Source organism: Mobula birostris, chromosome 9 (assembly GCF_030028105.1).
Source record: "Mobula birostris isolate sMobBir1 chromosome 9, sMobBir1.hap1, whole genome shotgun sequence".
Lineage (NCBI taxonomy): Eukaryota > Metazoa > Chordata > Chondrichthyes > Myliobatiformes > Myliobatidae > Mobula > Mobula birostris.
Window position 1 is genome coordinate 133,999,401 of NC_092378.1, and position 12,696 is coordinate 134,012,096.

The 12,696-nt window shown below is 41.8% G+C and overlaps 1 protein-coding gene across 1 annotated transcript in view; it reads right to left on the reverse strand.

The window, feature by feature from the left end:
• mfsd1l (major facilitator superfamily domain containing 1-like) overlaps positions 1 to 12,696 on the reverse strand; it is a 49,099-nt gene that overhangs the window by 23,657 nt on the left and 12,746 nt on the right. Inside the window, 3 exon segments of the mRNA XM_072268885.1 lie at positions 4,947 to 5,002; positions 8,337 to 8,446; positions 11,537 to 11,637. Coding sequence (XP_072124986.1) covers positions 4,947 to 5,002; positions 8,337 to 8,446; positions 11,537 to 11,637 — 267 coding nt within the window.

Consider the following 12,696-nt stretch of genomic DNA (forward strand, 5'->3'; position numbering starts at 1 on the left):
CACAGGGAGAACGTACAAACTCCTTATAGGCAGCAGCGTGAATTGGACCCAGGTTGCTGGCACAGTAAAGTGTTGTGCTAAGCACTGAGCTGCCGTGAGGAAATGAGGAAAACATAAATACGAGTTTGGACTCTCAACTGGCATGGGTGACCATGAAGTGCCAACCAACTCAAGCTTAAGATTCCATGTCCATTACAAGCAAAGGATTACATCAAAACTCTGAATGCTCTTGCATGGTGGAAAATAATTCAGTAGTTAATTGGGGGTGGGGGGGTGGGGGAGAAGATCCAAGTACAACATCTCGGAGCCTCTGAGGCATACTGAGGTGGCATGGCAGTGTAGTAGTTAGTGCAATGTTTTTCAGAGCCAGCCGTAAAATCGATTGGGGTTCGATTCTGGCCATTGCCTGTAAGGAGTTTGTACGTTACTCCCATGACCACATGCATTCTCTCCTGGTGCTCTGGTTTCCTCCCACATACCAAAGACGCACAGTTAGTGTTGGTGAGTTGTAGGCATGCTGTGTTGGTGCCAAAAGCATGGTGACACCTGTGGACTTCCCAGCAAAGTCTTCGCTGATGTGATTTGATGCAAATGATACATTTCACTGTCTGTTTCTCTGTACATGAGACAAATAATGGTAATCTCCCTCTCTCATCCTTAATGATGGCAGCATGTGATTGCCAAAGTTGAGAATGAACAATTTCACCATTCTCCTGAAAACTCCCGATCACACATTTTAAGGAGCGCTGCCACAAGTAAGCAGCATCCATCATCAAAACCCTCACCCTCTTTTCACTAATACCATCGGGCAGGAGATACAGAAACCTTGGATCCAACATCACCAGGGTCAGAAACAGCGATCACTTTACACCCATCAGGCCCCTGAAATGGCATCAATAACTTCATTCATTATTCCTCTGAACCAATTCTACAACCTGCTGACTCGCTTTCAAGGACTCTCTGCAATTCATGTTTTGAGTACTAGATTTATTTTACAATTTGTCTTCATTCAGTGCAGTGGATACAGCCCAGTCTATCACGGGTAAAGCCCTTCCCAGCATTAAGCACATCTCCATGGCACCGCTGTCCCAGGAAGGCAGAAACCACTCACCCAGGCTGCACTCTTCTCACTGCTGCCATCAGGAAGAAGTTACAGGAATCTCAAGACCCACACTACCAGGTTCAGGGACAGTTATTACCCCTCAACCAGCAGGTTCTTGAACCAGAAGGATAACTTCACTCAAGTTCACTCATCTCATTACTGAAATGTCCCCACTACCCATAGACGCTCTTTCAAGGCCTCTTCATCTCACATTCTGGATATCTGTTGTTTATTTATTATTAGTATTGTTACGAACTGTAATGTTTTAGAAACAAACCTGCAGTAAGAGATATCACACTGGGTCAGGTTTTAATGTTAAAACTACTAACATTTATTAGTATCTACTTATAATATAGTAACGCAACCAAGATAAACACAAGTTATCAGTGTTATGTGTATATGTGTGTAAATATAACTCCCAAACTATTGAGCTTGGGGGAACAAAGCCTAGAGTTTTGAGATGGTAAAGTAGGAACGTTCAATAATCCACGGAATAAATGATGGGAGAGAGATATTTATAATCCAGGGTGAAAGGTAGAGGAAAGATAAGTACAAAGTATTCCATAGGTCCCACGTCAAGTAAAATGAGATAACAGTCAACGTAGATCTTGTCTGTTGTGACGTTCCAAATCCACATACAAATTATCACTGAAAGTGACCTGTCACAGGAATATCGTCTTCCAGTGGTTACCACACAACATACCCAGGCAAGGGCTACACAGGTGGTCCCACAAGATACCCCCAAAATCCACTCCTATGGATTATACAAAATGACAGTCATACATTCGTTGTGCACTGCGTGCCAATGTTTAACCCACCCTTGTGGGCATAGGAGAGTTCCAAGCCTCAGCTGCGACAAACTGAAGCTACCGGCTTCCCCAGTCTCTCTCTACTACTCTGTCTCCCTCTCTTTCTCTCTCTCTGTGTAAAAATCTGAAGCAAACATCTTCGGTCTGTGACTGACGTCAGAGTCCCGCCTCACTCAGGCACTTAAAGCGACAGTCCACAGTAAATGAAACCTGCAGGTTTCTTTTGAATTTCCACAGTTTGTTGTCTTTTGCATATTGGATGTATGTCCATCCTGTTGGGTGCAGTCTCCCAGTGTAGAGTGCCCACCTGCTTCAAAACATCCACCATTGTCCCTGAACCAAAGAAAACCAAGGTAGCATGTCTGAATGATTGACGTCCTGTCACACTCACCTCAGTCATAAGCAAATGCATTGAGTGGCTGGACACCCTACAATTCACCTACTGGCACAACCAATCAACAGACGATGCCTTAGCCACAGCTCTACACACTGTCCTCACTCACCTGGAGAGGAGGGATGCTTATGTGAGAATGTCGATTTTGGACTACAGTTCAGCATTATGGTTTGTACATTGAGACAGACACGCAGCATAAAGATTTTTACTCCCTCATGTTGTGAGATGGATATAGGAAAGAAAATAAATTCTAAATTCTATTGTGTTTCTTCGACTTACAGTGTATGCCCACAAGAAAATGAATCTCAGGTTATTTATGGTGACATATACGTACTTGATACTAAATTTACTTTGAACTTTACACACTGGTGTTTGTCATTCTTTGCCTGTTTATGTATAGTTTTTTCATAAATTTCTGTTGTATTTATTCTTTCCTGTAAGTGCCTGCAAGAAGGTGAACCTTGTGATAGTACATGGTAAGGTGTACGTAACTTGTGACAAACTTACTTTAAACTTTGAGCATAATCTCTGGAGATCCTGTCAAACACCTGGCTGGACTCTCCAGAACCTAGTTGTTGTTTGAATGAATGCAAGTCAGACACAAATAACATACTATCTGATTATCATGCATTTGTTTTTGCAACTTCCTGAGTGATTTTCAGATTTTTTTGCTACACGTTTTTATGCAAGCGATGTTGTTGTGATTTATTACTGAGATCAAAGAGCAACAGATCAATCTCCCCACTGTGCTCCCCAAAACAGATTCAGGCCAGGTCAGTACCAAGGAGAGAGATTACCTGGGAGTACACAGTACAGCAGACTCACTTCCTGTGGAAAGAAATAATCCCCCAGCACTGTAAGTTCAATTAGAATCTCAGACATATTTTATACACAAAATAGATGTGATAGGTGTTGTTTTACACAGTATCTGATCTCCCTTTCAATAGCTACTAGTGACTCTTATTACTTTCAGGTGCATCAAACCGCATTAAATAAACCTTGCTCTGGTACCACCCTCTGACAGCGTCGAAGAGAGAGATATTCGAATGGTGAGGCGCTCTCTCAGGAGTAGCAAGCAAGAGGGAGAGAGACATATACACGGACACTTTCCTCTGGCAGCAGTGAGTGAGGGACAGGCTGATAGATGGCACGGAATACTTGTTCGCCTCTATGCTTGCAATCTTCCTGGACAATTTAATCAGCAAACAATGGGGTCAATTATGGGCTGGCGACCCATCTCTAAACTTCTTGGCCTCAAGGCCACTTGAGCACAGTTGATAAAACAGTGTGCTCAGTACAGTTCTGAAATGATTTAACACCTTCAGAAAGCAACACCTCTGGAACCCAACACCACCAGCACACAAGAGGTTATGAGGGGAGATATTAAAATCTTGATAAAGTTTAACATTGTGCTTCTTAAACAATAAAGGATACACCATAAAACAACCTGGTTGGTTAAGTCATTCAACTAAAAGTAATAAGGCAGTCTCTTTTGGGTTTAATTTTAACACTTTTTGAGGATCAGTCATCAATTGATCTGTTACCTGTAGTAAGTTTCCACCTGAAGTCATTGTTGCCTGTATAAATGGTAATTTAACCATCCATTTTACACTAAAGGAAAATTTTTTAAATGTCCTCTGAGAAAATCTCAAATCTGTAGTGATAATTTGATTTATATCTGGAAATATAGTGCATTTTGTTTAGAAACTGGGCACTGGAAACTCCCAACGTACTTAGAAGTATAAATTAATATTCTACCATTCAGGCATTTGTCTACTGGGCATAGCATCCAAAGTTCAGCTCCACTGAAGTCAATTAGCTCCTGTGGTTAGCAGTTGTAGAACCTGACGGTTCTCAATTATGTGTATACAGACATATCTCCTGCTTCTAATTTCTGATCGTGTTTATTAATGTTAATCTTAACTTAACTACGGTGTCTTAACTGTACAATTTTATATAACATCTAATTCACTACGCAATTGATCAAACACGACATACAATTGCCAATGCACTAATGCAGGCAGCATTCAGATAAACAAGATCCACTTGCGAGTTTTAAAAATTTTAGAACCAATAGAAGAAAATGAAAATTATTTTCACTTTGATGGTTATCATGCTTAGGCCCTTGGTTCTGGCAAAAAAAAATGCATTGTTAATCTTCCCATGCAAAAACAAAACAGAGCACTGGAAGTATTTCATAGGTCAGGTAGCATCCGTGGAGGAACAGGTATTTGACAATGTTCTGTGTTGACCTATTATCCTGCATCAGTCCAGGGTCTTGACCCCAAACCTGTCAATGTCCTGATGAAGGTTCTCAGCTCGAAACATCGACTGTTTATTCATTTCCATAGAAGCTGCCTACCTACTGAGTTCCTCCAGCATTTTGTGCGTTACTATGAAACATCAATTTATACTTTTGCCTCCATTGAAGCTGCTTGATATACCAAGCTTTCCTGTTTTGTTTTTGTTTGCTCTAGAATCCAGCACTTGCAGTTTCCTCTTCCCATGCAGTTCATTATAGGCTGGGAACCCAAGAACAGGAAATCCCAGGGGAACTCCCACACCACGCAGAAGGTGCAGAAGGAGGCTTTATTACTGGACTGAGGACCTCTTTGTTTAAATTCATACTGTTCATACTCACTGCTATTTCCCAGCTTGTCTGTGAAAAACCCAGCCAGTATCACCACCACAGCACTTCTAGAGGAGAGATGAAGTAAATAAATGAAAATGAATGATGAGGGCCTCAACTAAAATGTTAATGGTACATTTCTCACAACAGATGCAGCCAGAACTGCTGAGCTCCACCACCATTGCTCCAGAGTACAGCATCTCTTGTGTCTTGTGTATCCAAGAACTTTGTGCCTTCCTCCTCCTTTCTCCACCTTTGACAGAGGAGAGCTATTTCCATCTTTGCAGTATGCCATAATTTAAATACCTTACAATTTAAATTTTATATTAAATAAATATATCATGTAAAAATGGTATAATTTTTGTGCCAATTGAACACAAGGTGTCAATCTCAGATATACAATTGGATTCACTCAAAACTAGAGCTCCTTATTACAACGGTGGAAACTAAGCTTCAGACAGTGGTTAAAATGGTTCACAACTCATTCTTCCAGAAGATTCTCCCAGTTTGAAAAAATGTATAAGCATTACCAGCATAAAATGCACATGGACACTTACATGGATAGAGAAGGTTCAGCGGTATTTGGGCCAAAAATGGGAAGTGGTACTGGTTTAAATGGGCATGGACCAGATGGGTTAAAGATCCTGCTTCCATGCTCCAAGGCTCTATGACAACAGGGTATAGACCAGGAGTGGCCAACCTTTTGCACACCATGCGTCAATTTTTAATGCATGAGTTCAGATGCGCCTTACAACTCTTGTACCCCTATTCAATTCTTGTAAAGATACGTTAATATAGACATATTTAGCATTTTTACATGATATATTTATTTAATATAAAAACAAGATAAACACTACTTACCTTAATTTAAAAAATACATTTTGTCTTCTTTTGATTTCTTCCTTTATCTTAATCAGACCCAAGCACTCGTTTCAGTTTTCCTTCTATTTCAGTCTGATGTTGTGTTTTATAGTGTCTATTAAGATCATGGCTTCCATTATGTGAGAAAGTGTTTTCACAAACAATGCACAACGGTTTTCATGTTGAACCCGCTATGAATAAGAACTCATTTTCCCACTGTTCATTGAATTCACTTTCTGCTTTTCTTTTGTTCATTTTCTTTTGCACTGTGATGGGTCACTGAATGTAAAAACAAGGCTTGATATTCGATAAAGTACAAAACTGCAAATGTTCACAAAGGACGAACAAAGCACAACTCCATAGTGCACGAGTGTCAATTGTAAACTGACTGACAAAAACCTACGATGCACTGCTGGTGCAGACGCCTGGCGCCTCAGGATCAAACAAGTATCAAACGTGTATTGAACAGTTATGGAACGACTGCAGAACAAAGGTCCTTCTTTCCTAGTTTGACTCACTGAACTTTTTTTAAATTGAAAACAGATTAATGTGAAAGATGATAGCACGCACCAAAAGATGTGCATGATATAGTAAAATTGCTAAAAATAATTGCTAAGTTTTTGTCATAAAGTGGTGGCTGGGGACGGACCCAAGTGCAAGATACAGACACTGAAGTACCAGGGACGGGACTAGGATACAGGGTGAGGGCTAGGACATGGACACGAAAACCAGGAACCCGGAACAGGACAGGACAAGAGAGCTAGGAGCCCGGGCTTGGACTCCGAGCCAGAGACTGGACAAGGACCCAGAACCTGGGTCTTGCCTCTGGCTCGGACCCCAGAACTAGGCAAGGACGTGACTTGGCTGGCAGGCAGGATGAGACTGGAGTCTTCAGGCTTGAAACTTGAGGCGAGGCTGAAGACCAGAGATTTGAGGCAAGGCTTGGCTAGAGGCTTGGGATCTTGAAGCTCCTCCTGGGCAGGGTGCGGATCACCTGGGCAAGGCGCGGATCTCCACCAGACGGAGGCAAGGGACAGGAAGGGACAGAACCAATTGCAGGGTAACGGCAATCTGGCCTGACTTACCGGACGGAGGCAAGGGACAGGAAGGGACATAGATACAGGATGGCTCCAAGACAAGACTTCAGGACAGGCGAGGTGAGAGTTACCAGCAAGACAAGGCAAAGCTTCCGGCAATGCAAGTCGAGACAAGAACTTCAGGCAAGGCGAGGCGAGAGTTACCAGCAAGACAAGGCAAAGCTTCAGGCAAAGAAACAGAAGGCAGGGGAAGGGATACAAGGAGTAAGGACAAGAATAATCCAGCAGCCATGCCCTGGTCTCTGGAGTTATTTAGGAAGCCAGCTCCAACGAGAATTCGTGCTCAACAGAACCGAAACAGGGTAGACAGGAAAACCTGGAGCAAGGGTCGATGCACCGGACTGTGAACAGGAATGTGGACTTCACGGACCAGACCATGAGAGTTTTAGTTTTATTCTCAGTAAAACCCATTCCTAGCTCGAAGCTACTTGAATACCTGTTATAGATTTTTTTTCTACAAATCAGGTTTTGATTAATACTTTTTGCATTACTTTTTTATTATTATCACTGGGGTGTAATGCGCCACTTCTAATCATCTAATGCGCCACTTTTGGCACGTGTGCCATAGGTTGGCCATCCCTGGTAAAGACTATCCTTGTTGTAGAAGGCGGCAAAACCTAATTGAGCTTCTTTCTCTCCTCAAATTGCAAACAAATAATCATCACTGTAAATTATAAATACATATAAATTAAATGCAGGTGAACACAAGTGAACCATGATAAACTTGGTGCCTTGCCTTTCCCATTGAGAACAAGTAAGAACAACACAATGTCAGATGGTCCAGAACATGGTACATTGATTAGTGCAGCAGAGAAAGAAGGCCAGGAAAGGAATATAAAGTTGCTCAGCATTCACTGAATATTCCAGCCATTTAACTAACCACAAACAGATAATGACACAGTAGTGCAGCAGTTTGCTTTACGCTACTACAGTGCCAGTGACCCGAGTTCAATTCCACCATGATCAGTAAGAAGTCCCTGTGACTCTGCAGGTTTCCTCTGGGTGCTCTGGTTTCCTTCCACATTCCAAAGACATACTGGTTATAGTGAGTTAATTGGTCAAAAGGGTGTAATTGAGTGGCGTTGGCTCGTCCAACCCAATGAACCAGTTACCGTGATGTATCTCCAAAATAAAATAAAGATGTTTTAGAGAGAAGGTGCAAGAAAAACATAGTCTGAAAAGTTATAGTAACAAGAAATTCCACAAATAGGGCCTTTACACAAAACCCCCTGTGGTGTTAAATGGAATTCACTAGGATTACCATACTCCATTTCTGGTTTGACAAGACTATTGGTAGCTCGACTAATTTATTGATGATTTTGAAAGGGAGCAGCTGGGAATAGAGGTCTGCACTGAAACTTATTACCAAGTTCAAAGCATAGGAACAGAGTCAAAATGAAGAGGGCATTGTGGAAGTGTATATTCTGTTAAATAGTATACTTACGTCCATGCACAGGTAGCAAAGAGAAGGTTGTACTGCTCTGGGGTCATTCCCAATCCTTCCACACAATCTGTTGTCCCATTAGTCACGGTAGAATTAAAACAAGTGATATTCTGGAAAGACAGAGGTCACAACACCGTCAGGCAGAGACAACAGAACAAAATTTATCCAATAACTTTAAACTCTTCATAACCATGACGCTCATCCATTTAGGTTGTGTGACCAGTATCAATACTTCATCGTTAAATCCTCAAGTTCATTGTCTTCACTCACACAATATCAGTTGTAAGTTTACCAACACTAAATCAAAGGTGTAAATGAAATTGTGAAAAGGCACTAAAGGACGAGAAGACAAGCTTACATTAAATTTAAAAAAAGGGAAAGGCAAAGGCTTCTGAAAATCCAAATAAGCAACATCCACTGACTTTCCTTTGTCTATCCTGCCTGATATTTCCTCAAAGAATTCCAACAGATTTGTCAGACAAGATTTTCCTGTGATAGACCAAGCTGACTTTGGCCTACTTTGTCATGTGCCTTCAAGTATCCCAAAACCTCATCCTTAATAATACACTCCAACATCTTTCCAACCACTGAAGTCAGACTAACTACCCTATAATTTATTTTCTTCTGCTTCCCTTCCTTCTTGAAGAATGGAGTGATGTTTGCAATGATCCAGTCCTCAGGAATGAGTGATTCTTGAAAGATTAGTACCAACGTCCCCACAAAGTCTTCAGCTATCTCTTTTAGAAACCCTGCAGTGTAATCCATCTGCTCTAGCTGACTTAGCTACCTTCAGACTTTTCAGGTTCCCAAGAACCTTCTCCTTACTAATAACAATGACACTTCTGCTCCTGATCACTCTAACATTTCTGACATTTTGCTAGAGTTCTTCTATAGTGAAGACTGATGGAAAATACTTCTTAAGATCATCTAACATTACAAACTCTCCAGTGTCATTTTCCAGTGGTCTGATACCTTTGACATCCCTGATCAGCCACGGTTGCCTCTTCTTCCCTTTAGAATTCTTGTTCATCTTTGGGATGTATCTTTTCTACATCTTCCAAATTGCTGCCAGAAACTCCCACCGTATCTGTTCTGCCGTCATCCCTGCTAGTGTCCCCTTCCAATCAACTTTGGCCAGCTCCTCTTTCATGCCTATGTAATTCCCTTTCCTCCACAGTAATGTTGATACATCCACTTTTAGCTTCTACTTCTCAAACGGCAGTGTCAATTCTATCAATAATGATTACTGCCTCCTCAGGGATCCTTTACCTTAAGCTCCCTACCAAATCTGGATTATTAGATAACATCCAGTCTAGAATTGCCATTCCCCTAGTAGACTCAACTACAATCTGCTCTAAAAAGCCTTCTTGTAGAAATTCTACAAATACCCCCTCTTGGGAGTACCAACCTGATTTCCCCAATACACCTGCATATTGAAAACCCTCATGACTATCACATCATTGCCTTTTTTTAAAATCTCCCATTGTAATTTATATCTTATATCCTGGCTACTGTTCAGAGGCCTGTATACAACTCCGATCTGGATCTTTTTAGACTTGTAGTTTCTTAACTCTACCCACAAGGATTCTACACCTACCAATCCTATGTCACCTAGGGATTTGATTTTGTTTTTATCAATAGACCTACCCCATCCCATCTGCCTACCTGCCTGTCCTTTCAATACAATATGTATTCTTGGATGTTAAACTCACAACTATGATCTTCTTTCAGCCATGACTCAGTGATGCCCACAGCATCATATGTGCCAATCTCCAAATGCACTACAAGGTCATCTACCTTATTCCATATACTGCGTGCACTCAAACCTTCAGTCCTGGGACCATCAATCACTCTTTTTGATTTTGGCCCTCTGTTACACTTTAACTCATCCTACTGACTACAATTCTGCCTTATCATCTGTCTGTCCTTCCTGACAGTTACACTACACACTGCATCGGGGTGTACAACAACTGCCCCACCCTCAGCCCTATCACTCTAGTCTCTAACCCCCTACCAGATTAGTCTAAACCCTCCCCTAGGGCTGAAGAAAACCTGCCCACAAGGATATTGGTTCCTCTCAAGTTCAGGTATCACCTGTCATTTTTGTGCAGCTCATATTTATACCAGAAGAGGTCCCAATGATCCAGAAATCTGAAACCCTACCCTTTGCACTAATTCTTCAGCCATGCATTCTATTCTTACCCTCATTGATGCATGGTACAGGCAGCAGTCCAGAGATTACTATCCTAGAGGTCCTGCTTTTCAGCTTTCTACCTAACTCCCTAGATTCTCTCTTCAGGACATCATCCCTTTTCCTTCATGTGTCGTTGGTACCAAAATGTACCATTACTTTCATCTCTTCAGTCTCCGCCTGTTGAATGTTGTGGACCTGATCCGAGATATTCCTGATCCTGGCACCTGGGAGGCAATTTGCTCTCCGGATGTCTCTTTCCTGTCCACAGTCTGCTCTCTGCTCCTCTAATTATGGAATCCCTTCTGTATTCTCAGCCCTTCTCACCCCTTCCCTTCCCCTTCTGAGCCACAGAGACAGACTCAGTGTTGGAGATCAGGTCACCGCAGTGTTCCCCTGAGAGGTTGTTCCCGAACAGAATCCAAAGTGGTATACTTATTATTGAGGGGAATGTCCACAGAGGTACTCTGCACTCTCTGCCTTTTCCCTTTGCCTCGCGTGACAATCACCCAGGTACCTGCCTCTTATAGCTCAGGATGACTACCACCCTGTAGCTCCTATCTATCACCTCATTTTGTCGTATGAGCCGAAGGTTATCCAGCTACAGCTCGGTACACTTTGTGCAGATGTAGTTATCAGGGAGAATGGAGATCTCCCAAAGTTCCCACATCTCACACAAGGAACAGACCACTAACTCTGGACCCTTTCTCAGCAAACTAGCTATGTATTAACAGCAGGAAAAATAACTTCCGAGAAACTTACTTAAAACCTCTGCCTCTGCTTGCCCAAGCTCGAGCCGAAGCCTGACAACTCTAACACAGTCCACTCACACGTGCTGTGTGACTTCTTGCTCTGAATATTTCAGAGCAATTTGCAGAATACTAGATGCACAAGGCAAGACAGTGTTGTGGCTTGGACAGATACGCAGGATTCAACATAGGCAAATTACTTGCATAATATTAAAACTAGATAGTTTACATTCTCCTGCACTGGGAATTTCAGTACTCACCCCCTGGAACTTGTCCTGAAGCACACTGGGAATTGCATCGCAGAAGTAGGAAGCAAAGCTTGGTAGACAATTGAAGAATAGTAACAAGAATCTGTAGTAGGCTGAAGTGGGAGGCATGTGTCAGACCATGCAGAATGAATGAATAGAACATTACAGTTATACAAAAATTGAACATGTTCCTTGGTAAACAAAAACAAAACACTTACAGAAAATGCTGAAAAAAACTTAATAAGTTCTTATCTACCATCTAGGCACTAAACAGTTTTCTAGAATAAGCACTAATTTTCCAGCTATTTGCCCTTTTCCTATCATGCATCTGTAAGGCAAAGCAAGTTCATTTGTACAGGACTTTTCAAACACAAGGCAGTTCAAAGTGTCTAACAAAGAACAAGATATAAACACATTATTTCTCTCACATGGCATAATTTTTCCTTGGCGTTTGAAAAGAATGTAAACTATGATTTTATAGTGCTGTCAGACAAAAGAAACACCAACAATGTTATGATTGGATATTTCAATTATTATCTTTCCCTTAATCCAACACAACGGTCTAGAATCTCGATTCAATGGAAATGCACCAACACTCCACGTACAAATGGGAAATAAAATCCACGTCCCCCGCTACACAAAAAAATTAGCAATCACTTTTCTCGCACCTGTTTCAGACAGGTCTCAAGTCTCTGGACTTGAGCAGCTAGATGAGAGCCAATCACAACAAAGAATTTTTAGATCATAATACATAGAAACCTAGAAAACCTACAGTACAATACAGGACTTTGGCCCACAATGCTGTGTCGAGCATGTATTTACTTTAGAAATTACCTAGGGTTACCCATAGCCCTCTGTTTTTCTCAGCTCCATGTACCTGTCCAAGAGTCTCTTAAAAGACCCTATTGTATCTGCCTCCACCATCGTCGCCAGCAGCCCATTCCACGCATTCACCGCTCTCTGCGTAAAAAACTTCCTCCTGACATCTCCTCTGTACCTACTTCAAAGCACCTTAAAACTGTGCCCTCTCGTATTAGCCATTTCAGCCCTGGGAAAAAGCCTCTGACTATCCACACGATCAATGCTTCTCATCGTCTTATACACCTCTATCTAGTCACCTCTCATTCTCCGTCGTTCCAAGGAGAAAAGGCCAAGTTCACTCAACCTATTCT